A 27101-nucleotide genomic window follows, 5' to 3' on the forward strand; every position below is an offset into this window, starting at 1 on the left:
TCTACAGCCAGGGGAGACCGTGATAAGAACTATTTCAACAAACGGTGGCGTATCCCTTTAAGCTGCATCAGAGTTCAGACTCAAACTCTTTTCACTTCTCTTTCTTCCACAGCTCTTCCTCTTCCTCATCATGCCGATCATCCACCCAAATACCACCACCCTGCCCGTCATGCACCCAAATACCACCACCCTGCCTGTGACGGATTACCCCACCACCTCCCCCTACACGAACTCCACCGGCAACCCGTTCGCTGTCGCGGCTGTCGACTTCATCAACAACCTCCTGAACAAAATCCCATGTGAGTAATGCGTCTCTCGGCTGTCCCCCCCCCCCCGACTCATGTCCTGGTTCTCCTTCTCCATCAGCAACATGAGATCAGGGAGAGGGTTAACTTCTCCTGCTGCAGATCTCCCCCCGTGCTCAGAAAGAACAGGAGGAGACTCTCTGGTTCTCTCACTAGGACTCTGGAGATAATCACCTTCACTCTCTCTCACTCACACTCTACACACACACAAAAAAAAAAAACACACACACACACAAAAACACACACACACACACACAAAAGAGCACACACACACACACACACCCACACAAACACACACACACACACATACACCGACAGACAGAGACACACACACACACACACACACACACAAACACACAAACAAACACACACACACACACATACACATACACCGACAGACAGAGACACACACACACACACACACACACACAAACAGACAAACAAACACAGTAACACATGCTACAGACACACACAGACAGAGACACACACACACACACACAGACAGACAGAGACACACACACACACACAGACAGAGACACACACACACACACACACAGACAGACAGAGACACACACACACACACACACAGACAGAGACACACACACACACACACAGACAGACAGAGACACACACACACACAGACAGACAGAGACACACACACACACACACAGACAGAGACACACACACACAAGACAGACAGAGACACAGACGAGAGACACACACACACACACAGAAGACGAGAGACACACACACACACAGACAGAGACACACACACAGACAGAGACACACACACACACACACAGACAGACAGAAGAACACACACACACACACAGACAGAAACACACACACACACACACACACAGACACCACACACACACACACACATACACACACAAAGACACAGACAGAGACACACACACACACACACACACACACACACACAGACAGAGACACACACACACACACACACACACATACACACAGACAGACACACACAGACAGACAGAGATAACACACACACACACACAGACAGACAGAGACACACACACACACACACAGACAGAGAACACACACACACACACACACAGAGACACACACACACACACACATACACACACAAAGACACAGACAGAGACACACACACACACACACACACACACACACACACACAGACAGAGACACACACACACACACATACACACAGACAGACACACACAGACAGACAGAGATACACACACACACACACAGACAGAGACACACACACACACACAGACAGAGACACACACACAAACACACACACACAGACAGACAGACATTATTGTATTACATTACCAGACATATACCTCCCTCCTCCTAGTTCTTTTACATTATTTATATCATTTAATTATTCTGTTTTCCCCTTTTGCTTTTGTTTTCTCTCCCTTGCAGTTATCACTTTACTCGTACACACACTATCAACACCATCCACACTTATGCAAAACATGTTTTTCCAACTCCCTTCAAACACGAAAACCGTGATCACCCAATATCAGTCCTTCCAGAGTTTTTTTGGTGATTGTTGCGGGGCAAAAATCCTTGATTATGTGGCACGTTTTCTTAAAATATGCGATGGAATATGCTCTATGATATTTATGAACTTGCAAAAACTGCTGTTTGATGAAAAAGAGAAAACAAGGCAATTCCCCCAACACCCAACATGCTTTTCGTTGATGTTCACATCGTGTAATTACCTCACTTCATAACGTTCCCATGGCAACAGGGGAAAATGGCTGCTCTCGTGTGAAGTAAACGCAACATTTTTCAACTTTCTGCTAAGATATTGTCGGTAAACGATCCGTTCTGCGCATGCGCGAGATAATCCTGTTTTACCGAAGATACGACATTGCACGATCTTTTCCCTACGCTAGCCTATGGCTAGCCTCCACCGGGAAGCTAATGTTAGTTTAGCTAACAGCTAATTCGGCTAACCGCTAGCTGACAGCTAGATTCAGTCTAAAATAAGTCAAACTTAATGGGAGAAGCAGGCTACAGCTAAATTAAGACTTTACAGTAATAACAATAAAGACAAATATTGAGTGATTGTATTTTAAATGAGCACAAGAAGTAAAGTAGAGCTGACATTAACAGCTGTTATATATGTTAACGTTTATTTTCAAGTTTTATTTTGAGGGTCTTTTAAAGTTATTACATGCTGTCTCAGCTAGCGGTTAGCCCAATTAGCTGTTAGCTAAACTAACGTTAGCTTGGCTGTCGACCGGAAGCGTGGAACAGATCGTGCGGTGTCGTAAATCCTCGTACATACAGCGCATGCGCGGACATTTTTGCGCACGGCCAATACACTGACACTAGAAACCATTTATAAATTACACATACAGTCACGCCCGCCGATAGGGGGGGACAAACGGGTCTGTTGTCCCGGGCCCACAGTAGGGGGGGGGCCCAGAACTGGGCCCTCATTAAATTATGGAATAATTGAAAAACATTTTTTTAAATAGGCCTATTTGTGGAAAAAAATATGTAATATTTGAGTTACATAAAAGCTTTTTATTTGTTTTCTTCCTAATTGTCCTTGAAATAGTGGTCAAGAACCCCCCCACCCCCAACACAAAAATGGTTTGGCCACTTATCAAAAGTTGATGTTGTTTTCAGTAGATTTGAAGTTCAGTACGCTCAAAATGTCCGGTCAGCACAAGTCCGGTGCTCGGAAAAGGAAAGAAAAGAGAAGAAGAAAATAGAGGCCTTAGAGATTTTCTAAACAAATATTTTTAAAAAAAGGTGGTGACGGTGAAGCTGGAACTGTCAACGTAGAGCGAGGTAAGAAACAGCGCAGCCAACGTTTACGAGCCATGTAACGTAACGTAACAGACCAGCTCTCATGTTAACGTCCATTAGCTTGTATAAAAGCCTGAGACAACACGTTCTCTTTTACAGAAAGAGTTGAGTTTGGTAGCTCCGTCAGAGAGGATGAGACAGAGAGGAGAGAGATCCAGCTGCTGTCAGGGGACAGAGAGAGTGATGCGGGAGGGGCCCGCTGCCTCGCAACGGAGGGACAGAGTCAGGCTACCGGTGAGAGAGACAGAGAGAGAGAGAGATGCGGGAGGGGCCCGCTGCCCTGTCGGAGAGTCTGAGCAGGATGGATCAGAGACTGATCACATTAATTTCAGTGAGAGATGTGAGGAGAGGAGAGGAAGATCAGATTAGAGGAAGATCAGAGGAGAGGAAGAGCATAGGAGAGGAAGAGCATAGGAGAGGAGCAGGAGAGGAAGAGGAGAGGAGAGGACCAGGAGAGGAAGAGCAGAGGAGAGGTACAGGAGATGAACAGGAGGAGAGGAACAGGAGAGGAAGAACAAGGAAAAAGGAGAGATCTGGGCGCGGGGGGCCCATCTAAGCTTATCTCGTCCCGGGCCCAGGCAAGACTGTCAGCTGGCCTGCATACAGTACAGGCCAAAAGTTTGGACACACCTTCTCATTCAATGTGTTTCCTTTTTATTTTCATGACTATTTACATTGTAGATTCTCACTGAAGGCATCAAAACTATGAATGAACACATATGGAATTATTAACTTAACAAAAAAGTGTGAAATAACTGAAAACATGTCTTATATTTTAGATTCTTCAAAGTAGCCACCCTTTGCTTTTTTTGATAGCTCTGCAAACCCTTGGTGTTCTCTCAATGAGCTTCATGAGGTAGTCACCTGAAATGGTTTTACCTTCACAGGTGTGCCTCGTCAGGGTTCATTAGTGGAAGTTTTTCACTTATTAATAAAAAAAGCAAAGGGTGACTACTTTGAAGAATCTAAAATATAAGACATGTTTTCAGTTATTTCACACTTTTTTGTTAAGTACATAATTCCATATGTGTTCATTCATAGTTTTGATGCCTTCAGTGAGAATCTACAATGTAAATAGTCATGAAAATAAAAAGGAAACACATTGAATGAGAAGGTGTGTCCAAACTTTTGGCCTGTACTGTATGTATGTGGGACTTTTTTGCAACGGAAATGCGTGGATTATGAAATCACGCAAGGCCCCGCATATTTTGCACGGAAATCGGCAATTTATGCGCGGCGAACGTGCTGCGTATTTGAAAAAAAAATGCTGATTATGTGTTGAATTATGCGATCGCATAATCGCGTTTTTCTGGAGGGACTGACTAATAATATGTCCTTGTGTTCGTCGACTGTCCTGTCCGGTATTGTCAGTTCTGTTATCGTCCCGTCTCACTTCCCTCTGTCGTTCTGTTCGTCACCTTGTCGTGTTTATGTGTTATGTGTTACGCTCCGTACGTTGGTGCTTTTAACCCCCCCCCCCCCTTGCCCTTATGGGGGGGTCCATCCAGGGTCTCACTAAAACAGGGTGAATGGTCACGATGGGGCAACCGTTAATGCACTGAATGTGATTCTAAATCTGAATTGTAACATACTGTGTGTATAAAATATATCGCTTTATAATAAAAATAAAGTTTCCCATTTGGGATAACAAAGTGACTGGATTGGACTGAACTAAATAACACGTCTCGTCTCCCGCAGTGCCTCGATGGGCGATTTATGCCATCTTTGTGGTCGGCGCTCTGCTGATCCTCCTCTGCTGTCTGTGTATCTGCGTCAAGTGCTGCTGCAAAGGGAAGAAGAAGAAGAAGAAGCAGCAGCAGAAGGAGAATATCAACCTGAAGGAAGAGAAGAAAAAAAAAAAAAAACAGGGGGGGGGGAGCAACCCCCTAAAAGGGGTTTTTCACTTAAAACAAGGAAAAAAAAGAGAAAAAATAAAAAAATATAAATTAATATTTGAATTGTATATAAAGGTGAAAGAAAATGAACACACAAGGCCGACGGCCGACCGTTGACAGAAAAGCCAGTCGAGATGATCATTCTCCCCGTGTTGGTCCAAAAAGTGCCTCAGAACACACCGAAAAGACGAGACGAAACGTTAATACGTCTCCATAGCAGCAGGCGGCGCTACTCTGTATTGTTGCCCAAGAAATGAAAACCGGCAGCTGATTGGACGAACGCGTCACGTGGGTTTGTTTTCTCCGGAAATTCAAAGCCAGACCGTCATGGCGGCTCGTTCAGAATACGATATCTCATATTGGACTAAAATAGTTCACCGAAACGTGTTTCTGGAAACATTTTAAGAGAGAAATAGGCCGTGCAGTTGCTGAATCTGTCTTCATTTCAGATCAACAAAGGTCAGTTTAAAAGATTTTCATCAGATTTTCAGAGACTCTAGTCACCTCATCCCGCTTGTCATTTCCGGGTGAGTCCGGGACGCACCGAACAGACTCGAGTCACCGACCTCGCCAGACTGTCCAACGGCCGATAACCGGCCCGGTGTGTCAGCACCTTTAGTCCAAATGTTGAGCTACTTGTACTTTACTTGAGTATTTTTCTTTTCATGCCACTTTCTACCTCTACTCCGCTACATTTCAGAGAGAAATATTGTACTTTGTCAATGGAACCATTTGGCAACTTTTTAAAAGTAAACTTTCCATTCAGAATCTTATTGACGTCCATTTGCGGCGTCTCGCGCTCGCCATCCACTCAAAACGTAACGGTAGCCTGCTACTCTTTGGCCCGGCTCGCGAGCCCAAACCAGTGTGTGTGGCGTGCCTGTTGTTGTGTTTCCGTTACTTGTCGGCCTTTTTTCTCATATGAAGCTACGTTAGAAAGCTTCTCCAGCAAACATACAACATAGCTAAGTTAAATCAGTTAGCTAAAACATACCGTAGTCCAACAACCTTCCCAGCTGTCAACGGTTGCAAACAACTTCAGTTAGCTCAGCTGTCTGTCTTCTTCTTCTGGTGAACGGGCCTTTTCTTTCCGCGCACCAACATTGTGGAACAGCTTACCTCTGAATATCAGGCAGGCTTGGACTGTTGAGGTTTTTAAAGCAAAGCTAAAGACCCATCTGTTTACTGTTGTGTATGATGTTTGTCTGAGAGTCCGAGTGTGTGTTATATTTTAGTCATTGGAACTGTTTTTAAACTGCATTTTCTATGTTTCTGTACAGCACTTTGACTTGAAAGCGCTTTATAAATAAATGTATTATTATATTCTTCGCTGGAGTTCTTTACGGCAGCTGTTGCCATCTTCTGGAGAAGTAGCGACCGACGGTCTAGCTAGATCCGGTGTGGTATTTGTAGTTTTTCTAACGTTACTAGTTGTTGCAACAGCATGTGAAAAAAACTACAAAGTTTTGCTAGGCCCAAAAATAACATTAATCTCGCCATAAAAAAACCTGACGCCGTTAAAATGGGTTTGCGTTAACGCTGTTAATAACACGTTTAACTGAACGCACTAATATAAAATTTATTTTTTTTTTACCAAAAATGATTGCCGCTGGTCAGGGGGTACTTGGCTTAAAAACACAATTCAAAAGGGGGAACATTATTGAAAGAAGTTTGAGAACCAATGCTACCACTAACTAACCCCTAACTATATAATCGCCTATTGACTATAACTTGAAAACGATCATGGTATCATTAACTGATCGTTTAGGGGCCCAGTAACGATAGGCGCTGATAAAATACCGAGCACCCACGTGCGCCAGACTGCCAGTAGGCTACATTCATTTAAAATTAAACATTGCAGTTGGTGCTGAGTGGAGCGTCTGTCATAGTGTGATTGGTTATGTCGCTGTCAGTCCCCCTGCTCCATATCCTATCCACCAATCACAGCATCTCTCGGATGAAAACGTCTCTTTAGTGACCCTCCCTCCATCCCCCCCCACTATACAGTGCGTGCATGTGCATTAGGTAATCAGAGTGAGACTAAAACGACAGATTTGTTATTGAAAAAAAACATCATCTCCAATCCTATTTGTATTTGAGAGAAGTGGCGCCGAGTTGAAAGATAAAAATCCTACTTTACGGCTTTATTATCGAGTTAATAGGCGCGTGTGTTCGTTTCGGCCGCGGTCCATTTCCTGCGAACAACTCAAACAGTTCAAATGTTTTCCTGCAAACATTTTTTGACTACTTTTTGGTTTTAAAGGGCGTGCGCCCGTGAGCTCCCACGGAGGAAAACATAAATCGGCGCCTATGCCAGTAACTACTCAGTAACTCCAATAACGTGTGCTGTGGTTTGTTGAGTTACTTTGTCCCGAGTGTCCCTGCCGCAGTGTTTTCTTCTCTATTTCTCTACGCGAGCTGTCGTGTTTCCTGTGCCCCGACAGGTTCAGCCGGATGTGGCGGACGTGGACTACGGCTCGGCCAAACGGCAGCGAGGAAAGCTGCTCTACTCTCTGGACTACAACGCTGCTCAGTCAGAGGTGATCAAACGAGCTTGTCCTTCCCCTTACCCTCTTCTTCCCCCAGTCAGGCGGGCAGGTCTGGGGCCAGCGCCTTTGTTTGGCTGCAGGACCAGATGTCTGTTTGCCTGTCCTGGACTACCTCTACTCCATCACCCCCATCCCACCCCCACTGCGTCTCATGTTATATTGTTATGTTGTGTTATGTGCAGCAGTGCAAATGTACTGTTATGTGGTGTGTAGCAGTGCAAATGTATTGCTTGTGTGCTGAGGTGTTTTTTCCTGTTCCCACACTGTTCTTATCTTCATGAGGATAGTCTGAGAGCGGCTTTTTTATTTCCTTCTCCTCTCCCAATGTCATGCTGTATCTGTTGCGAGGGTTAGGAGAGAGTTGAGATGGCGCCGCATATGGCGACTCGGTGTGTTTGTGCATGTTGCTTTAATGTTTTAATGTGATTTGCACCTACGATACCAAGACACATCCCTCGTGTGTGTAAACTTGGCAATAAAGCTTTTCTGATTCTGATTCTGATTCTGAAAAACAGACACATAGGCCGTTTGTTCAAGCAGCCAATATGTCTCGTATTTAGGGTTCTCATGGCGGCGCCCTCTAGTGGCCGTAGTAGTAAGTAAGTAAGTAAAATTTATTTATACAGCGCTTTTCACAGACAAGGTCACAATGTCAGGATTAGTCCAGTGCAGGAACCCAAACGCAGACCAGGACAAGGTAAGTAGTTGTACAAGGCGAGTATTTATTTGGAATAGAACGTGGAAATGGTTTGGTCCAGTTGGTCGGCAGGGAGTGGGGCTGGAAGGTGGCAGGGTTTTGCGCTGATCCAAATGCACTGCAGTGAAGTCGACAGCCAGGCAGGTGAGAGTGACGATCCAGGTGAGGAACTGCAGGCAGAGGAACAGGCAGCTGATTAGCGACAGGCAAAAAAAGGAGCAAAAACAGCAAAAGACTCGGCAAAACTAGGAGCTTGATACGAGAGCAACAACATACTGTGTACGCTAACGATCCGGCAGGGAACGGTTGTCTGGTCACGGCTTAAATGGTGCAGTGGATGGTAAGCAGGACCAGGTGTGCAGACAGCAGCAGGTGAATCAGCCGGGATGTGTTCAGGGAAACTCAGAAAAAACGGACATCAGGTTAGAGCAAACAAAACATAGGCAAAACAGGCTCAGGATGCTGGATTCATGACACACAAAGTGCTTTACAATATGCATAGACAATAAAAACATGGTAAAAATAGTCAATAAAATAAAATAAAATACAACAGATACAATTATCAATAAATAAAAGACATAGGCTACCCACAAGCTAGCCTGAACAAGTCAGTCTTCACTAGTTCAGCCGGGAGCAAAGCAGGAACTAAGACGAGGTAGTATAAGAGCCAAATGGCCTCGTATAATGAGGCAAACGAGCAAGGGACTTTCACCCAGGAGACGGGGGTTTGAGTCCTGTTTGAAAATTAAATTAAACTTAGAGGGTATTTTTCTTTACGGTTGTGCGTCACGTTGGGCGTCACTTGTGTAACTGTAAGTGAAGTAACATCTGATTTAAGCCCATACCACTATCTTTTTATAAACTTAACTAAGTAGTTTTGGTGCCTAAATCTAACTGAACTTCAACCGTTTCACAACGTTAACGACATGTTTAAAACACCGACCGTTACCTTCTCTGGTTTAGATATGAGGACGGAAGGGTCACAACCGAAATCTTCGTATGTTTTGGTAGGACTGGTTGGATATAAGTACTCCACTGGTTAATCATTTCACTCCTTCAACACTGTCAGAATCATGACGGCCAGATTAAAACAAAAAAATATTAAAATCGATGCAGCAGAACCAGAGATATCGTTATTTTTACTCCACTCGTTCTTTCTTGTCAAAACCTGAAAGAAAGAGGGGAAATAGTAGCCTTGTGACCCTGATCTGGCGAGCTCCAGTCTGGCATCTTGAGATAGAGAAGATTTGGAGCCTTTAGCCAAACGACCGACCAATCAGCGTTGGTTCAGTGTATATATTTGTATTTATTTTGTATTTGGATGTGGTTGAGTGTACATAAGGTACCTTTTAGTCATCTGTAGCTTTTAGGGGGTAGGGTTTAGGTTTGACGCAACGAGAAGCGACTGTTCAGTCTAAACAACGTGGCGGCTTCCACGGATGAGATGAGCGTAGCTATCTCAGCAAGTTTTATCTGAATTAGAAAGTATTCCTTCATTGAAAGAAGAGCAAAAAAACAGCACTGGAGGCTTTTCTCGGAGGAAAAGATGTTTCTGCTCTTCTCCCGACTGGTTTCGGTAAGAGATTGATCTGATTGGTTGATTTGGCCCATCTATCACCAACTATAGGTGGTGATAGACAGATGGTTTATCCAATCAGCTAACCAGGATTTTCACCCCTTCCCAAAAGTTCTCCAACGGAAAGTTCCCAGATGGATATGCCGAGCTAATGCGAAGCGATCCATCTGGCGGAGTCAGGTTAGGGAAATAGTTCCCCTAAGGTTAGTTTACAACTTCATACTATTGACAAAATGTAAAAGGTACAGTACAGGCCAAAAGTTTGGACACACCTTCTCATTCAATGTGTTTCCTTTTTATTTTCATGACTATTTACATTGTAGATTCTCACTGAAGGCATCAAAACCATGAATGAACACATATGGAATTATGTACTTAACAAAAAAGTGTGAAATAACTGAAAACATGTTTATATATTTTAGATTCTTCAAAGTAGCCACCCTTTTGCTTGATAACTCTGCAAACCCTTGGTGTTCTCTCAATGAGCTTCATGAGGTAGTCACCTGAAATGGTTTTACCTTCACAGGTGTGCTTTGTCAGGGTTCATTAGTGGAAGTTTTTCCCTTATTAATAAAAAGCAAAGGGTGGCTACTTTGAAGAATCTAAAAATACATAAGAATCAGTTATCACACTTCTTGTGTTAAGTACATAATTCCATATGTGTTCATTCATAGTTTTGATGCCTTCAGTGAGAATCTACAATGTAAATAGTCATGAAAATAAAGAAACACATTGAATGAGAAGGTGTGTCCAAACTTTTGGCCTGTACTGTATGTGTGGTGTGTTTTGCATAGTTATTATAACGGGTTCACTCACGGTGTTACTAACAGTCGGCACGGTCTGTTTCCTGTCTGTCTTCACAGCTAACGGTCGGGATCAAACAAGCCAACAACCTGAAGGCCATGGACCTGGGAGGGACCTCGGACCCGTACGTCAAAGTCTACATCGGCCCCGACAAATCCAAAACCTTTGAGACCAAAGTGTTCAAAAGCACGCTGAGCCCCGTCTTCAACGAGCAATTCACCTTCCAGGTACGATGTAGTCTCGCATTGCCAGAAACATCCTCCCCAGCGCTGCGGAGGAAGGTCTGGCTAGTCCACACAACATTTGTTTGGATTTGTCTGAATGGGAGAAAACCTTCCTCTGGTTTATTGGCATTTCTTTAAACCAATCACAATCGTCTTGGGCGGCGCTAGGCGCAGTGACCGCCCCATAGAAATAAAATGGATAGAAAGGCCCATTTCCATTCAAATCAAAGCAGCAGAATGGTCAGAGCAGCAATTCAATTTTATTTATAGTATCAATTCATAACAAGAGTTATCTGAAGACACTTTACAGATAGAGCAGGTCTACACCAGTGGTTCCCAAACTTTTTTCCTTGGCGCCCCCCCTACTCATGTCTGAGAAAAGCTGAGACCCCTCTCCCCCTTTCATACAGACTTTTGTATACATTATATATTCCAGAGCAGGGGTTACCAACCTTTTTGAAACTGAGAGCTACTTCATGGGTATTGAGTCATACGAATGGCTACCAGTTTGATACACTCTTCTGGAATAACAAATTTGCTCAGTTTGCCTTTAGTTATATATGATTATTAATGATAAATGATACTATGTGAAGACGCTGATCATGTTAATGATTTCTCACAATAATTATCAACAATGACTTACAAAGGTGGGAAACAGATAATATCAATATTCAATTTTCATTTTTAGAACAGGCCTGAGGGCTGCTCATGTGGTCCTTGGGGGCTACCTGGGGCCCGCGGGCACCGTGTTGGTGACCCCTGGTCTAGAGTATTATCATAATTTGTTTAACATGTGCAAATATTTTTTTTTTACCTCAACCTCAAACCAGATAAAGGCTTGCGCCCCCCCCCCTGTGAGCTTTGCCGCCCCCCTGAGGGGTGTCTAGACCACACTCTATAATTTACAAAGACCCAACAATTCCAGTAATTCCCCCAAGAGCAAGCAGCAGCCACTTTTTATGTGTACAATTGCCAAGGTAAAGTATAAACTTCCGATAATAAGCTGACTTCCGGCCAGTCGCGGAGCTGAGGTTTTGCAGTAAGTAGTATATATATATATATATATATATATATATATATATATAGGAAATATTTGCAGGTCTTTACTCAGAATCAGGTTTATTGCCAAATAAGTTTTTACATACAAGGAATTTGCTCCCATTTTTTTGGTGCATAACAATAAACTAAATCATTAATAATATGAGAAATATATAAGAACCGTGCACGTGTTTGAATGTCTAACTTGGTTGTGTCTCCCCGCCCCCAGATAGCCAAGTCTTCCCTGCCGAAGTCGACGGCGGTGATGAAGGTTTTTGACTTCAACAGATTCTCCAAACACGAGATCATCGGGGAGATCCGGGTGCAGCTCTGCAACGTCGACTGGAACCACGTCATCGAGGAGTGGCAGGACCTCGCCGAGCCCGCCAAGTTTGAGGTTTTGAGCTTTATGGTTGCTAAGAGTCGTAGCAGCTGGAATTGTTTTAATCTGAACGTTTTGTTGCAACCTAGGTCTCTTTGTAGTTGTGTTGTTTCTCCTTGTGGTCATAGTGTGTCTCTTTTTAGTCGTTTTGTAGTCTCACATTGCCAGACCTTCCTCCTCCACAGCGCTGCGGAGGAGGGTCTGGCTAGTCCACACAGCATTCTGGGAAGGGAGAAGAAACGTGCTCTGGTTTATTGGCATTTCCTTTAAACCAATCACAATCCTCTTGGGCGGCGCTATAAGCACCAGACGCAGCGATTGTGGCTCTGCTAAATAGTCTCTGAAAGGAACCTGTTTTGGTGGAACATTTCAACAGCCACTGTCCAAACGTCCATATTTTACGAGTTCGGAGTGAGAACGGGTTGAACATTTGCACCCTGCAAAAGAAAACGCCTCATACAATATTAAATAAAGTTAACTGTTGACACAATACAGTATGTAGTAGTAGCTAGCTGTCTGGATTTACCCTGCAGAGATCTGAGAAGCAGCTAACCAGTCCTCAGAAATCCACTGAGGGACATCCGGTGGAATATATATAGATATAGACTAGTCATTTTGTGTCTCTTGGTAGTCATTTTGTGTCTCTTGGTAGTCATTTTGTGTCTCTTCGTAGTCATTTTGTGTCTCTTCGTAGTCATTTTGTGTCTCTTGGTAGTCATTTTGTGTCTCTTGGTAGTCATTTTGTGTCTCTTGGTAGTCATTTTGTGTCTCTCTTGGTAGTCATTTTGTGTCTCTTGGTAGTCATTTTGTGTCTCTTCGTAGTCATTTTGTGTCTCTTGGTAGTCATTTTGTGTCTCTTCGTAGTCATTTTGTGTCTCTTCGTAGTCATTTTGTGTCTCTTGGTAGTCATTTTGTGTCTCTTGGTAGTCATTTTGTGTCTCTTGGTAGTCATTTTGTGTCTCTTCGTAGTCATTTTGTGTCTCTTCGTAGTCATTTTGTGTCTCTTGGTAGTCATTTTGTGTCTCTTGGTAGTCATTTTGTGTCTCTTCGTAGTAGTCATTTTGTGTCTCTTGGTAGTCATTTTGTGTCTCTTCGTAGTAGTCATTTTGTGTCTCTTGGTAGTCATTTTGTGTCTCTTCGTAGTCATTTTGTGTCTCTTCGTAGTCATTTTGTGTCTCTTGGTAGTCATTTTGTGTCTCTTCGTAGTAGTCATTTTGTGTCTCTTGGTAGTCATTTTGTGTCTCTTCGTAGTCATTTTGTCGCTCTAGCCATTAGTCATTTTTGTGTATCATTAGTCATTTTTGTGTCTCTTGGTAGTCATTTTGTGTCTCTTCAGTGAGTCATTTTGTGTCTCTTCGTAGTCATTTTGTGTCTCTTCGTAGTAGTCATTTTGTGTCTCTTGGTAGTCATTTTGTGTCTCTTCAGTAGTCATCATTTTGTGTCTCTTGGTAGTCATTTTGTGTCTCTTCAGTAGTCATTTTGTGTCTCTTCGTAGTCATTTTGTGTCTCTTCGTAGTCATTTTGTGTCTCTTGGTAGTCATTTTGTGTCTCTTGGTAGTCATTTTGTGTCTCTTCGTAGTCATTTTGTGTCTCTTCGTAGTCATTTTGTGTCTCTTCGTAGTAGTCATTTTGTGTCTCTTCGTAGTCATTGTGTGTCTCTTGGTAGTCATTTTGAGTCTCTTCGTAGTCATTTTGTGTCTCTTCGTAGTCATTTTGTGTCTCTTCGTAGTCATTTTGTGTCTCTTCGTAGTCATTTTGTGTCTCTTGGTAGTCATTTTGTGTCTCTTGGTAGTCATTTTGTGTCTCTTCGTAGTCATTTTGTGTCTCTTCGTAGTCATTTTGTGTCTCTTGGTAGTCATTTTGTGTCTCTTCGTAGTAGTCATTTTGTGTCTCTTCGTAGTCATTTTGTGTCTCTTGGTAGTCATTTTGTGTCTCTTGGTAGTCATTTTGTGTCTCTTGGTAGTCATTTTGTGTCTCTTGGTAGTCATTTTGTGTCTCTTGGTAGTCATTTTGTGTCTCTTCGTAGTCATTTTGTGTCTCTTTTTTAAATGGTTTTGCATCTCTTCCTGCAAAACTAAATGTGTTATTTCGAGTGACATTTTGCAGGAGTAGGTTAGGGGCCCCTTGGGCCTGTTCGGGTCCTAATCCATCCATCCTATTTTCTGATCCATTTGGATCAGAAAATACTGTACAAGTGTGTGTTTCAACTTTCTGCATCACTTTTGTGAAAGTTGCACACTGGAAACTGAGAAAAACGTATCATTCCTTCCAGAAAAATGAGTTTTTTTGTGATTGTATATGCAATTTTATGCGAAAAGGTGATTCCCCCCCCCAACACCCTGCTTTTCGATGATGTTCACGTCACGTGATTACGTCACTTCATAATGTTCCCATGGCAACAGGGGAAAACGGCTGCTCTTGTGTGAAGTAAACGCAACATTTTTCAACTTTCTGCTAACTAACCAATTAGCATCAGCAGGTTTGTTTATCTGTACCATAGCAACGCTAACTTCCGTCCGATAGGAGCCGTCCGTAGCCTTTTTTGGGACTTTTTTTGCAACGAAAATGCGGGGATTATGAAATCATGCAAGCACCGCATATTTTAAGCAGAAATCTGCAATTTATGCAGCGAAAGTGCGCCGTGTTTGAAAAGAATGCGCCCTCCCACCCCCCACGCATAAATATGCGGACTTTGGCTGATTATTCATTGAATTATGCGATCGCATAATCACTGGAGGGGGACTGACTTATTGTATTTCCATTGAATTGTTGTGCGATGATCTTAAAGATTTCCGTGTGCCGCAGGAAGAAAACCTTGGCGAGATCTGCTTCTCTCTGCGTTACGTTCCCACCGCCGCCAAACTGACCGTGGGGATCCTGGAGGCCAAAAACCTGAAGAGCATGGACGCCGGAGGAACTTCAGGTCAGACTGAGACACATGTCCAAACCAGTCAGGTCTCCCACTGAAAGGGCACGCAACAACGCATTAGAATCTGTTTTTTTTTATTTAGATCATGCGTTATTATTACATAATGTGTTGTTACATAATGCGTAGGGCAACGATCTCTCTGAGATTATTGATAATTTTATATATTATTATTATATATTTATTTATTTATTTACTATTTTGCCTGGTCCTAAAGGGTTGTACTTAGTGTCTTCATTAATCATAGGTGTGTTTTGGGCGTAACATGCAATCAACCAATCAGAGATCATCTCCCATTCCCTTTAAAGGCCAGGCGCGTTTGGACCTTGGAGCATTGCTGTTATGATGGAGGATTTGCACCGTAATATTATTATTTGTAATCGTGTGTGTGTGTGTGTGTGTGTGTGTGTGTGTGTGTGTGTGTGTGCTGCTGTGCGTCCCTGTGTGTGTAACAAGCATAGTGTGTGTGTGTGTGTGCGCTGTGCACGAGCCTAGGAGCATTTTACTAATGCTCTGTTAAAATAACAATGAAATGCTGCGTTATTGACTTTAGACCAGGTTTTTGTTGGCCAATGGCGCGATCACTTCCCGCTGCCTCAAGATAGCAATACTCCCAGAATGCACCTGGACACACCTCCCTGTAAGACCAGCACGCCCAGAATGCACCTGAACACACCTCCCTGTAAGACCAGCACACCTAGAATGCACCTGAACACACCTCCCTGTAAGACCAGCACGCCCAGAAAGCACCTGAACACACCTCCCTGTAAGACCAGCACGCCCAGAAAGCACCTGAACACACCTCCCTGTAAGATCAGCGCCCCAGAATGCACCTGAACACACCTCCCTGTAAGACCAGCGCGCCCAGAATGCACCTGAACACACCTCGCTGTAAGACCAGCACGCCCAGAATGCACCTGAACACACCTCCCTGTAAGACCAGCACGCCCAGAATGCACCTGAACACACCTCCCTGTAAGACCGGGCGGCGCCAGAATGCACCTGAACACACCTCCCTGTAAGACCAGCACGCCCAGAATGCACCTGAACACACCTCCCTGTAAGACCAGCACGCCCAGAATGCACCTGAACACACCTCCCTGTAAGACCAGCACGCCCAGAATGCACCTGAACACACCTCCCTGTAAGACCAGCACGCCCAGAATGCACCTGAACACACCTCCCTGTAAGACCAGCACGGCCAGAATGCACCTGAACACACCTCCCTGTAAGACCATGAGTGCATTTGCTATTTAAACAACATGGGCGCTAGCAAAGACACTTGTGTCAGGCTTTGTGCTGCAAAGATAGATGCAAGATAGGGCCCGAAATCTTTCTGAACCAACTTCCCTTAAATTTCCACTTTTGAGGGATGGGTTTAACGCACGCTTTGTGATTTGTAGATCCGTATGTGAAGGTGCAGCTGGCTCTGGACAAGAGGAAGTGGAGGAAGAAGAAGACGTCGGTTAAGAAGAAGACGCTGAACCCGTATTACAACGAGTCCTTCACCTTCGACGTGTCCTTTGAACAAATCCAGGTGAGTGTCTCCCGATAAATACAAATACAACATTACACACACAATATAATATGGCAAATACAACCTGATAGTTATAGTAATACAAAAGGTGGAATAAAGTTAATAATATAATTTTTAAACATTGCTAATATAGAGAAAATGCCACGAACATCATCAAGAATGGGGTTTCATTTCTTAAACAATATTAAGGATGATAAAATGTAATAAAAAGGTAATCAAAGCAGGGCTTTTTCCAAAAAGAATTCAACGTTTTCAATGTTTCTGCTGCTTTTTTCAGAGTTTTTGATGCTTTTTTCAGAGTTTTTGATGCTTTTTTTCAGAGTTTCTGCTGCTTTTTTCAGAGTTTTTGATGCTTTTTTCAGAGTTTTTGTCTACTTTTCATAGCTTTTTTTGGAGAAAAAGAAATTCCTGTTTAAACAATAAATAAAGTTTTAACCTTTATTTATTCTGGTAAGTCGATTGAGAACAACTTCTCATTTGCAACGACGCCCTGATCACATTCACACAGTTCTACACATTCCTACCTGGAAGCTGCCCAGTCCAACCACAGTCTGACCTGCTGGCCCACTGAGCAGCTCCACTGGAGCAGGTTGGAGGTTAAGGCAAGGCAAGGCAGCTTTATTTGTAGAGCACATTTCAGCAACAACGTGCTTTACATGAAACATGAAACATTAAAAACAGTTAGAAAACAATTAAAAACAATGTCAAAGCATTAAAACAATTAACAACAATTTCAGATCATTAAAAGACAAGAATAAAATGTACAGTGCAGTATAAGAATTTTAAAGAAAGAGCAGTTAAAAATAGGTTATTTAAAGAAAGGCAACATTAAAAAGATATGTCTTCAGCCTGGATTTAAAAGAACTGAGAGTTGAAGCGGACCTGCAGGTTTCTGGGAGTTTGTTCCAGATGTGTGGAGCATAAAAACTGAACGCTGCTTCCGCCCTGTTTAGTTCTGACTCTGGGGACAACAAGTAGACCTGTCCCAGACCACCTGAGAGGTCTGGGTGGGTCATAATGTAGTAGACCTGTCCCAGACCACCTGAGAGGTCTGGGTGGCTCATAGTGTAGTAGACCTGTCCCAGACCACCTGAGAGGTCTGGGTGGCTCATAGTGTAGTAGACCTGTCCCAGACCACCTGAGAGGTCTGGGTGGGTCATAGTGTAGTAGACCTGTCCCAGACCACCTGAGAGGTCTGGGTGGGTCATAGTGTAGTAGACCTGTCCCAGACCACCTGAGAGGTCTGGGTGGCTCATAGTGTAGTAGACCTGTCCCAGACCACCTGAGAGGTCTGGGTGGGTCATAGTGTAGTAGACCTGTCCCAGACCACCTGAGAGGTCTGGGTGGGTCATAGTGTAGTAGACCTGTCCCAGACCACCTGAGAGGTCTGGGTGGGTCATATAGGTAGACCTGTCCCAGACCACCTGAGAGGTCTGGGTGGGTCATGTTGTAGACCTGTCCCAGACCACCTGAGAGGTCTGGGTGGCTCATAGTGTAGTAGACCTGTCCCAGACCACCTGAGAGGTCTGGGTGGCTCATAGTGTAGTAGACCTGTCCCAGACCACCTGAGAGGTCTGGGTGGGTCATAGTGTAGTAGACCTGTCCCAGACCACCTGAGAGGTCTGGGTGGGTCATAGTGTAGTAGACCTGTCCCAGACCACCTGAGAGGTCTGGGTGGGTCATAGTGTAGTAGACCTGTCCCAGACCACCTGAGAGGTCTGGGTGGGTCATAGTGTAGTAGACCTGTCCCAGACCACCTGAGAGGTCTGGGTGGGTCATAGTGTAGTAGACCTGTCCCAGACCACCTGAGAGGTCTGGGTGGGTCATAGTGTAGTAGACCTGTCCCAGACCACCTGAGAGGTCTGGGTGGGTCATAGTGTAGCAGACCTGTCCCAGACCACCTGAGAGGTCTGGGTGGGTCATAGTGTAGCAGACCTGTCCCAGACCACCTGAGAGGTCTGGGTGGGTCATAGTGTAGCAGACCTGTCCCAGACCACCTGAGAGGTCTGGGTGGGTCATAGTGTAGCAGACCTGTCCCAGACCACCTGAGAGGTCTGGGTGGGTCATAGTGTAGTAGACCTGTCCCAGACCACCTGAGAGGTCTGGGTGGGTCATAGTGTAGCAGACCTGTCCCAGACCACCTGAGAGGTCTGGGTGGGTCATAGTGTAGCAGACCTGTCCCAGACCACCTGAGAGGTCTGGGTGGGTCATAGTGTAGCAGACCTGTCCCAGACCACCTGAGAGGTCTGGGTGGCTCATAGTGTAGCAGACCTGTCCCAGACCACCTGAGAGGTCTGGGTGGCTCATAGTGTAGTAGACCTGTCCCAGACCACCTGAGAGGTCTGGGTGGGTCATAGTGTAGTAGACCTGTCCCAGACCACCTGAGAGGTCTGGGTGGGTCATAGTGTAGTAGACCTGTCCCAGACCACCTGAGAGGTCTGGGTGGGTCATAGTGTAGTAGACCTGTCCCAGACCACCTGAGAGGTCTGGGTGGGTCATAGTGTAGTAGACCTGTCCCAGACCACCTGAGAGGTCTGGGTGGGTCATAGTGTAGTAGACCTGTCCCAGACCACCTGAGAGGTCTGGGTGGGTCATAGTGTAGTAGACCTGTCCCAGACCACCTGAGAGGTCTGGGTGGGTCATAGTGTAGCAGACCTGTCCCAGACCACCTGAGAGGTCTGGGTGGGTCATAGTGTAGTAGACCTGTCCCAGACCACCTGAGAGGTCTGGGTGGGTCATAGTGTAGTAGACCTGTCCCAGACCACCTGAGAGGTCTGGGTGGGTCATAGTGTAGTAGACCTGTCCCAGACCACCTGAGAGGTCTGGGTGGGTCATAGTGTAGTAGACCTGTCCCAGACCACCTGAGAGGTCTGGGTGGGTCATAGTGTAGTAGACCTGTCCCAGACCACCTGAGAGGTCTGGGTGGGTCATAGTGTAGCAGACCTGTCCCAGACCACCTGAGAGGTCTGGGTGGGTCATAGTGTAGCAGACCTGTCCCAGACCACCTGAGAGGTCTGGGTGGGTCATAGTGTAGCAGACCTGTCCCAGACCACCTGAGAGGTCTGGGTGGGTCATAGTGTAGCAGACCTGTCCCAGACCACCTGAGAGGTCTGGGTGGGTCATAGTGTAGCAGACCTGTCCCAGACCACCTGAGAGGTCTGGGTGGGTCATAGTGTAGTAGACCTGTCCCAGACCACCTGAGAGGTCTGGGTGGGCCATAGTGTAGCAGACCTGTCCCAGACCACCTGAGAGGTAAAAGAACATTAGGGAAAGGCTTTAGTAGCACTTTTTTTTATTTATTTATTTATTTTTCTTTCTTTAGTTTTTCCTTGCTTCATATAACAAATATTATTACTGTATATATTTTGTCTTAAAACTAACCACGTATGGGACACCCCTACTCGTATGCTGTACCGTATTAGTTTAGTGAAACATATGTATGTTGAGTCTCTGTTTTAACATTTATTAATGATTTGTTTTTGTGTTTTTGTTTTTTCATCCTGTTTTATATAGCAGATGTTAATAGTGTTTATCTTATGTCCTGTTATTGTAATTTATATCTGCCAAATGGGACTACAGATGGAAATTAGCCTTTGGGCTACAATCTGGCACTTTTACGTGTACTGCTGTACATGTTCATTAAATGTGCATTGTCCTTAAATAATAAAAAAAATAAAAAAATATACAAAAAATATACAAAAACATGACGGTGACCAACGTCACACGCTTAGGAAAACAATAAACGGTTGGGTTTAGGAAAGAAACATTGGGGGGAAGGCTTAAAAAAAAAAATAAAGGTTGACAAACGCCACACGATCGCAGCTCTCCTGGGTGAAAGTCCTGTGTTTGACCATCCACCCCCCCCAACCAACCTTCATACTACTCGCTACGGCGAGAATTCACACGTAATGTGGGTCAATGGCGGCCGAACGTCGTTGATAAACGCGAAAAAGCGATTACGCGTCTTGATAACGCGCAAAAACGGCATACGAATTGGCGTGTCGTACATACGCCACTTATTGAGATCAGTCTGGTACCGGCCTTGGGATTGAACCGCGACCTCCCGGTCCCAAGCTCGCTCCTCTAACCTCCGCTTTTTTCAGCATTTCTTTTGGGACAATGGACCCTTTTCACTGCAGACATGTTGACATGTCATAGTAGGAAAAGCACAGGTGTATTCAAAACCATTACTGATGGCTGCATTCCACTTAAAAAGGGGTGGTATTAAAAAACAATTATTAGGGGTGCTTTCCTCTTAAGAGGGGGTGTTTTTTAAAAAATACTTTTGGGGGGGTTTTTTTCAAAAAAGGGTGGTTTTTTTACTTTAATTTTTTTGGTGTTCCCCCCAGAGAGGGGGGGTTTTGGGGGTATTAAACCATTACTGATGGCTGCATTCCACTTAGGAGAGACCCTGGTATTAAACCATTAATGATGGCTGCATTCCACTTAGGAGAGACCCTGGTATTAAACCATTACTGATGGCTGTATTCCACTTAGGAGAGGTCCTGGTATTAAACCATTAATGATGGCTGCATTCCACTTAGGAGAGGTCCTGGTATTAAACCATTACTGATAGCTGCATTCCACTTAGGAGAGGTCCTGGTATTAAACCATTAATGATGGCTGCATTCCACTTAGGAGAGGTCCTGGTATTAAACCATTAATGATGGCTGCATTCCACTTAGGAGAGGTCCTGGTATTAAACCATTAATGATGGCTGCATTCCACTTAGGAGAGGTCCTGGTATTAAACTATTAATGATGGCTGCATTCCACTTAGGAGAGGTCCTGGTATTAAACTATTAATGATGGCTGCATTCCACTTAGGAGAGGTCCTGGTATTAAACCATTACTGATGGCTGCATTCCACTTAGGAGAGGTCCTGGTATTAAACCATTACTGATGGCTGCATTCCACTTAGGAGAGGTCCTGGTATTAAACCATTACTGATGGCTGCATTCCACTTAGGAGAGGTCCTGGTATTAAACCATTACTGATGGCTGCATTCCACTTAGGAGAGGTCCTGGTATTGTGCATGCTGACTCACTGAAATATCTTACTGGGACACTTGATGGAACTGAGCCATCGTTAAGGTGATTAATCTCAGCTGTGCTTTTCCTACTATGTCAAGTCAACATGTCTGCTGTGAAAAAGGTCCATTGTTTGGTAGTCTTTGGCCATTTAAAAAGATTTTTTTTTTTTAACTTTTTCCAACATTTGTTGACTTTTCTTTACTTTTCCTACTTTAACTACATTTTCCTGATGATACTTACAGACTTTTACTGAAGTAACATTTTCAATGCAGGGCTTTTTACTTGTAGCAGAGTATTTCTACAGTGTGGTATCAGTACGTTTACTGAAGTAAAGGATCTGAATACTTCTCCCCCCCCCCCCTCCCCCCTGCTGTCGTCCACAGAGGGTGAACCTGGTGATCTCCGTGTGGGACCATGACGCCCTAACCCGGAACGACGCCATGGGGAAGATCTTCCTGGGCTGCGACGCCGCGGGGAACCAGCTGAGGCACTGGGCCGACATGTTGTCCAACCCACGGCGGCCGGTCGCTCAGTGGCACAGCCTGCTGACGGCCGAGCAGGTCAACTCCACGCTGGTGCTGAAGAGGAAGCTCCCCCTCCAAAACAAACTGCCGTTCCTCAGCGGGCCGCCGACATAAAGACATCTCTTATCTTTTAAAAAAATGTTTTATGATCATTTCTCAGCTGATTGATTACTTTGCATTTTACTGTTAAAGGTTAACTTCAGTATTTTTTCAACCTGGACCCTATTTTCCCTATGTTTTTGTGTCTAAGTGACTGATGGGAACAAAAATCTTTGAAATTGGTCCAGTTCTTGTCCACTAAAAGTTCTGTTTTTGCCACTGACAGACTCAGATTATTATTCTAAGTGTCTGACAACATTATGGAAAGGATCCCTACAGAGATAGACCTTTTTGTTAAAGAGTAAGATCCTTTTAGTTTAACATGAAACAGCCCCGAAATCACCATCACCAAACACCACCAGACTCCATGTAAATAATCAGGACTTTTATCATCGTAAAACACGCTTCATTCAAAGTGGACAGAAAAACTAAATAAAACTATCAAAAGTCGTCTTGGTTCATCTTTACACTGTTCCAACAATCACCACTCTGGTTTGGTTTACATAAACCCTTAATTCACCCATTTACATGTGGAGATATGCTGGCTCTATACACGCTAAAAGTCCTGATTATTTACATGGAGTCTGGTGGAGATATGCTGGCTCTATACACGCTAAAAGTCCTGATTATTTACATGGAGTCTGGTGGAGATATGCTGGCTCTATACACGCTAAAAGTCCTGATTATTTACATGGAGTCTGGTGGAGATATGCTGGCTCTATACACGCTAAAAGTCCTGATTATTTACATGGAGTCTGGTGGAGATATGCTGGCTCTATACACGCTAAAAGTCCTGATTATTTACATGGAGTCTGGTGGAGATATGCTGGCTCTATAGACGCTGAAAGTCCTGATTATTTACATGGAGTCTGGTGGAAACATGCTGGCTCTATACATGCTAAAAGTCCTGATTATTTACATGGAGTCTGGTGGAGATATGCTGGCTCTATACACGCTAAAAGTCCTGATTATTTACATGGAGTCTGGTGGAGATATGCTGGCTCTATAGACGCTAAAAGTCCTGATTATTTACATGGAGTCTGGTGGAGATATGCTGGCTCTATACACGCTAAAAGTCCTGATTATTTACATGGAGTCTGGTGGAGATATGCTGGCTCTATACACGCTAAAAGTCCTGATTATTTACATGGAGTCTGGTGGAGATATGCTGGCTCTATACACGCTTAAAAGTCCTGATTATTTACATGGAGTCTGGTGGAGATATGCTGGCTCTATACACGCTAAAAGTCCTGATTATTTACATGGAGTCTGGTGGAGATATGCTGGCTCTATACACGCTAAAAGTCCTGATTATTTACATGGAGTCTGGTGGAGATATGCTGGCTCTATAGACGCTGAAAGTCCTGATTATTTACATGGAGTCTGGTGGAGATATGCTGGCTCTATAGACGCTGAAAGTCCTGATTATTTACATGGAGTCTGGTGGAAACATGCTGGCTCTATACACGCTAAAAGTCCTGATTATTTACATGGAGTCTGGTGGAGATATGCTGGCTCTATAGACGCTAAAAGTCCTGATTATTTACATGGAGTCTGGTGGAAATATGCTGGCTCTATACATGCTAAAAGTCCAGATTATTTACATGGAGTCTGGTGGAGATATGCTGGCTCTATACACACTAAAAGTCCTAATTATTTACATGGAGTCTGGTGGAAACTTGCTGGCTCTATACACGCTAAAAGTCCTGATTATTTACATGGAGTCTGGTGGAGATATGCTGGCTCTATACACGCTAAAAGTCCTAATTATTTACATGGAGTCTGGTGGAAACATGCTGGCTCTATACATGCTAAAAGTCCTGATTATTTACATGGAGTCTGGTGGAAACATGCTGGCTCTATACACGCTAAAAGTCCTGATTATTTACATGGAGTCTGGTGGAGATATGCTGGCTCTATACACGCTAAAAGTCCTGATTATTTACATGGAGTCTGGTGGAGATATGCTGGCTCTATACAGCTTAAAAGTCCTGATTATTTACATGGAGTCTGGTGGAGATATGCTGGCTCTATACACGCTAAAAGTCCTGATTATTTACATGGAGTCTGGTGGAAACATGCTGGCTCTATACACGCTAAAAGTCCTGATTATTTACATGGAGTCTGGTGGAGTTTGGTGATGGTGATTTCGGGGCTGTTTCATGTTAAACTAAAAGGATCTTACTCTTTAACTAAAAGGTCTATCTCTGTAGGGATCCTTTCCATAATGTAGTCAGACACTTAGAATAATAATCTGAGTCGGTCAGCAGCAAAAACAGAACTTTTAGTGGACGCTAACTAAGGGTGCGCTTATGCCCATTACGATGCCTGTTACGTTCTCGCTCAATATTGGACCAATTTCAAAGATTAGATACTAAGACATCACTGCATTGGAAAATAGGGTCCTTCATTAAAAAAATACCGAAACTACCCTTTAAGATTAACAATTATATTTTGGTATTAAATGTAAGTTATGAATCATATTTTAATTTCAAACCAGAGCACTTTGTTCTTTCTGTATGAATTGTATCATACGAAACTGAAACTTTCATCCCTCAAACTTATGATGATATTCTAAAGTTTGCTGTAATATTAGTAGTATTAAACATGTAATCACATCTTTGTGTTTGAGACTTGCAGCGACTTCCTCTTTACGCACCGACTCGCCTCATTTCACCTTTACATAATCAGGTTGTAGAAAGCTCTTTGCAGTGACGATTGTGTGGGTCGGACTGGAGGGGTCAGCCCTATGTTCCCACAGCCCTATGTTCCCACAGCCCTATGTTCCCACAGCCCTATGGTCCCACAGTCCTATGGTCCCACAGTCCTATGGTCCCACAGCCCTATGTTCCCACAGCCCTATGGTCCCACAGTCCTATGGTCCCACAGCCCTATGTTCCCACAGCCCTATGATCCCACAGCCCTATTGTTCCAACAGCTTACCAATAGTCTATTGACACAGCCTATTGAGCCCATCAGCCTGATCCCTTATGTTCCTCATTGTTCTACAGTCCTCATTCAGCCCTATGTTCCCACATTTCTAGGACATTTTCAAAATGAGGTCTTGTGTTCCTACATTTCCATTCAATTTGAGCCCTATCCTCAACATGTTTTAGGGTTAGGGGGATGAAATCTGATAAAAATTTATGAAAAAGGAAATGTGGGAACATAGGGCCTAATTTTGGGAAAAATCTTAGAAATGTGGGAACATAGGGCCTAATTTTCAGTGGAAACATAGGGCTGTGGGAACATTGGGCTGTGGGACCATTGGGCTGTGGGACCATAGGGCTGTGGGACCATTGGGCTGTGGGACCATTGGGCTGTGGGACCATTGGGCTGTGGGACCATTGGGCGCTGTGGGAACATAGGGCTGTGGGACCATTGGGCTGTGGGACCATTGGGCTGTGGGAACATAGGGCTGTGGGAACATTGGGCTGTGGGACCATTGGGCTGTGGGACCATTGGGCTGACTCATATCCACATTTATGAAAAAGGAAATGTCTTAAAAATGTGGGAACATAGGGCCTAATTTTGGGGAAAAAATTCTTAGAAATGTGGGAACATTGGCACACTCAAGGATTTGAAACTCCTCTGGCGAGCCACATCTTGAATAAATAAGAAATGAAACGTTGTCGATATATAGAAAGGCATGCGGCTGCTTCTTTAGCACCGACGGCAGCAGCCTGGCTGGAGTTGAGAGTTTTTGGGAGAGCGTTTGTTTGGACCTCTGTTATCGCTCGTCGATGAAGGATTTAATTTGAGAACAGGGACCAATCAAGCTGAGCTCAGCAGCGCGTCTTCTGGCTGCTTCAGACCTCCAGAGATCAGACTCATTAAACGCTCCCTGTTTCCCTCCGCCCCCCCACCTCATGTTGACATGAGATCTGGTTTCACCTGCAGGACGAAATAACCGTGCTAACACACCCTGTGGATAAAGGCGGGGCACTTTTCCTTCTTTAAAAGTAGAAATTAGCGACAATATTTATAAAAATCAACAAGAAACTGTAAATATTGGGATTAACTCTCTCATATCTGTATTAGCAGATACACAACTGTATGTCTGAAATAATCTATAGTAAAAAAACGTTATATATATTTTTATGTTTACATTTATAATACTATATAAAAAAAAAAATACATGGAGACAGTCCTCCCACAACAAACGCACACACACACACACACACACACACACACACACACACACACACACACACACACAGAGACACATACACACACACACACACACACACACACACACAGAGACAGACACACACAGACACAGACACACAGAGACAGACACACACACACAGAGACAGACACAGACACACACACACACACACACACACACAGAGACAGACACACACACACAGAGACAGACACAGACACAGACACAGACACACACACACACAGACACAGACACAGACACACACACACACACAAACAAAAACACACACACACACACACAGACAGACACAGACACACACAAACACACACACACACACACACACAGACACAGACACACACACACACACACACACACACACACACACCACAACACACAGACAAACACAGATACACAGAGACACACACACACACACAACACACACACAGAGACAACACACACAACACACACAAAAACAGAGACAGACAACACACAAACACACCAACACACACACACACA

At 44.1% G+C, this 27101-nt stretch overlaps 1 protein-coding gene across 1 annotated transcript in view; it reads left to right on the forward strand.

Annotated features, from left to right (window-relative positions):
- syt8 (synaptotagmin VIII) overlaps positions 1-22623 on the forward strand; it is a 41319-nt gene extending 18696 nt beyond the window's left edge. Inside the window, exons 3-10 of the mRNA XM_039809130.1 lie at positions 113-299; positions 4836-4994; positions 7463-7572; positions 10718-10885; positions 12150-12317; positions 15108-15225; positions 16632-16765; positions 22181-22623. Coding sequence (XP_039665064.1) covers positions 131-299; positions 4836-4994; positions 7463-7572; positions 10718-10885; positions 12150-12317; positions 15108-15225; positions 16632-16765; positions 22181-22435 — 1281 coding nt within the window. The 5' untranslated portion in view covers positions 113-130 and the 3' untranslated portion in view covers positions 22436-22623. The remainder of the gene's footprint in view (positions 1-112; positions 300-4835; positions 4995-7462; positions 7573-10717; positions 10886-12149; positions 12318-15107; positions 15226-16631; positions 16766-22180) is intronic.
- Positions 22624-27101: the final 4478 nt, after the last annotated feature.

The sequence above is a fragment of the Perca fluviatilis genome, chromosome 8 (genome assembly GCF_010015445.1).
Source record: "Perca fluviatilis chromosome 8, GENO_Pfluv_1.0, whole genome shotgun sequence".
In the NCBI taxonomy this organism is placed as follows: domain Eukaryota; kingdom Metazoa; phylum Chordata; class Actinopteri; order Perciformes; family Percidae; genus Perca; species Perca fluviatilis.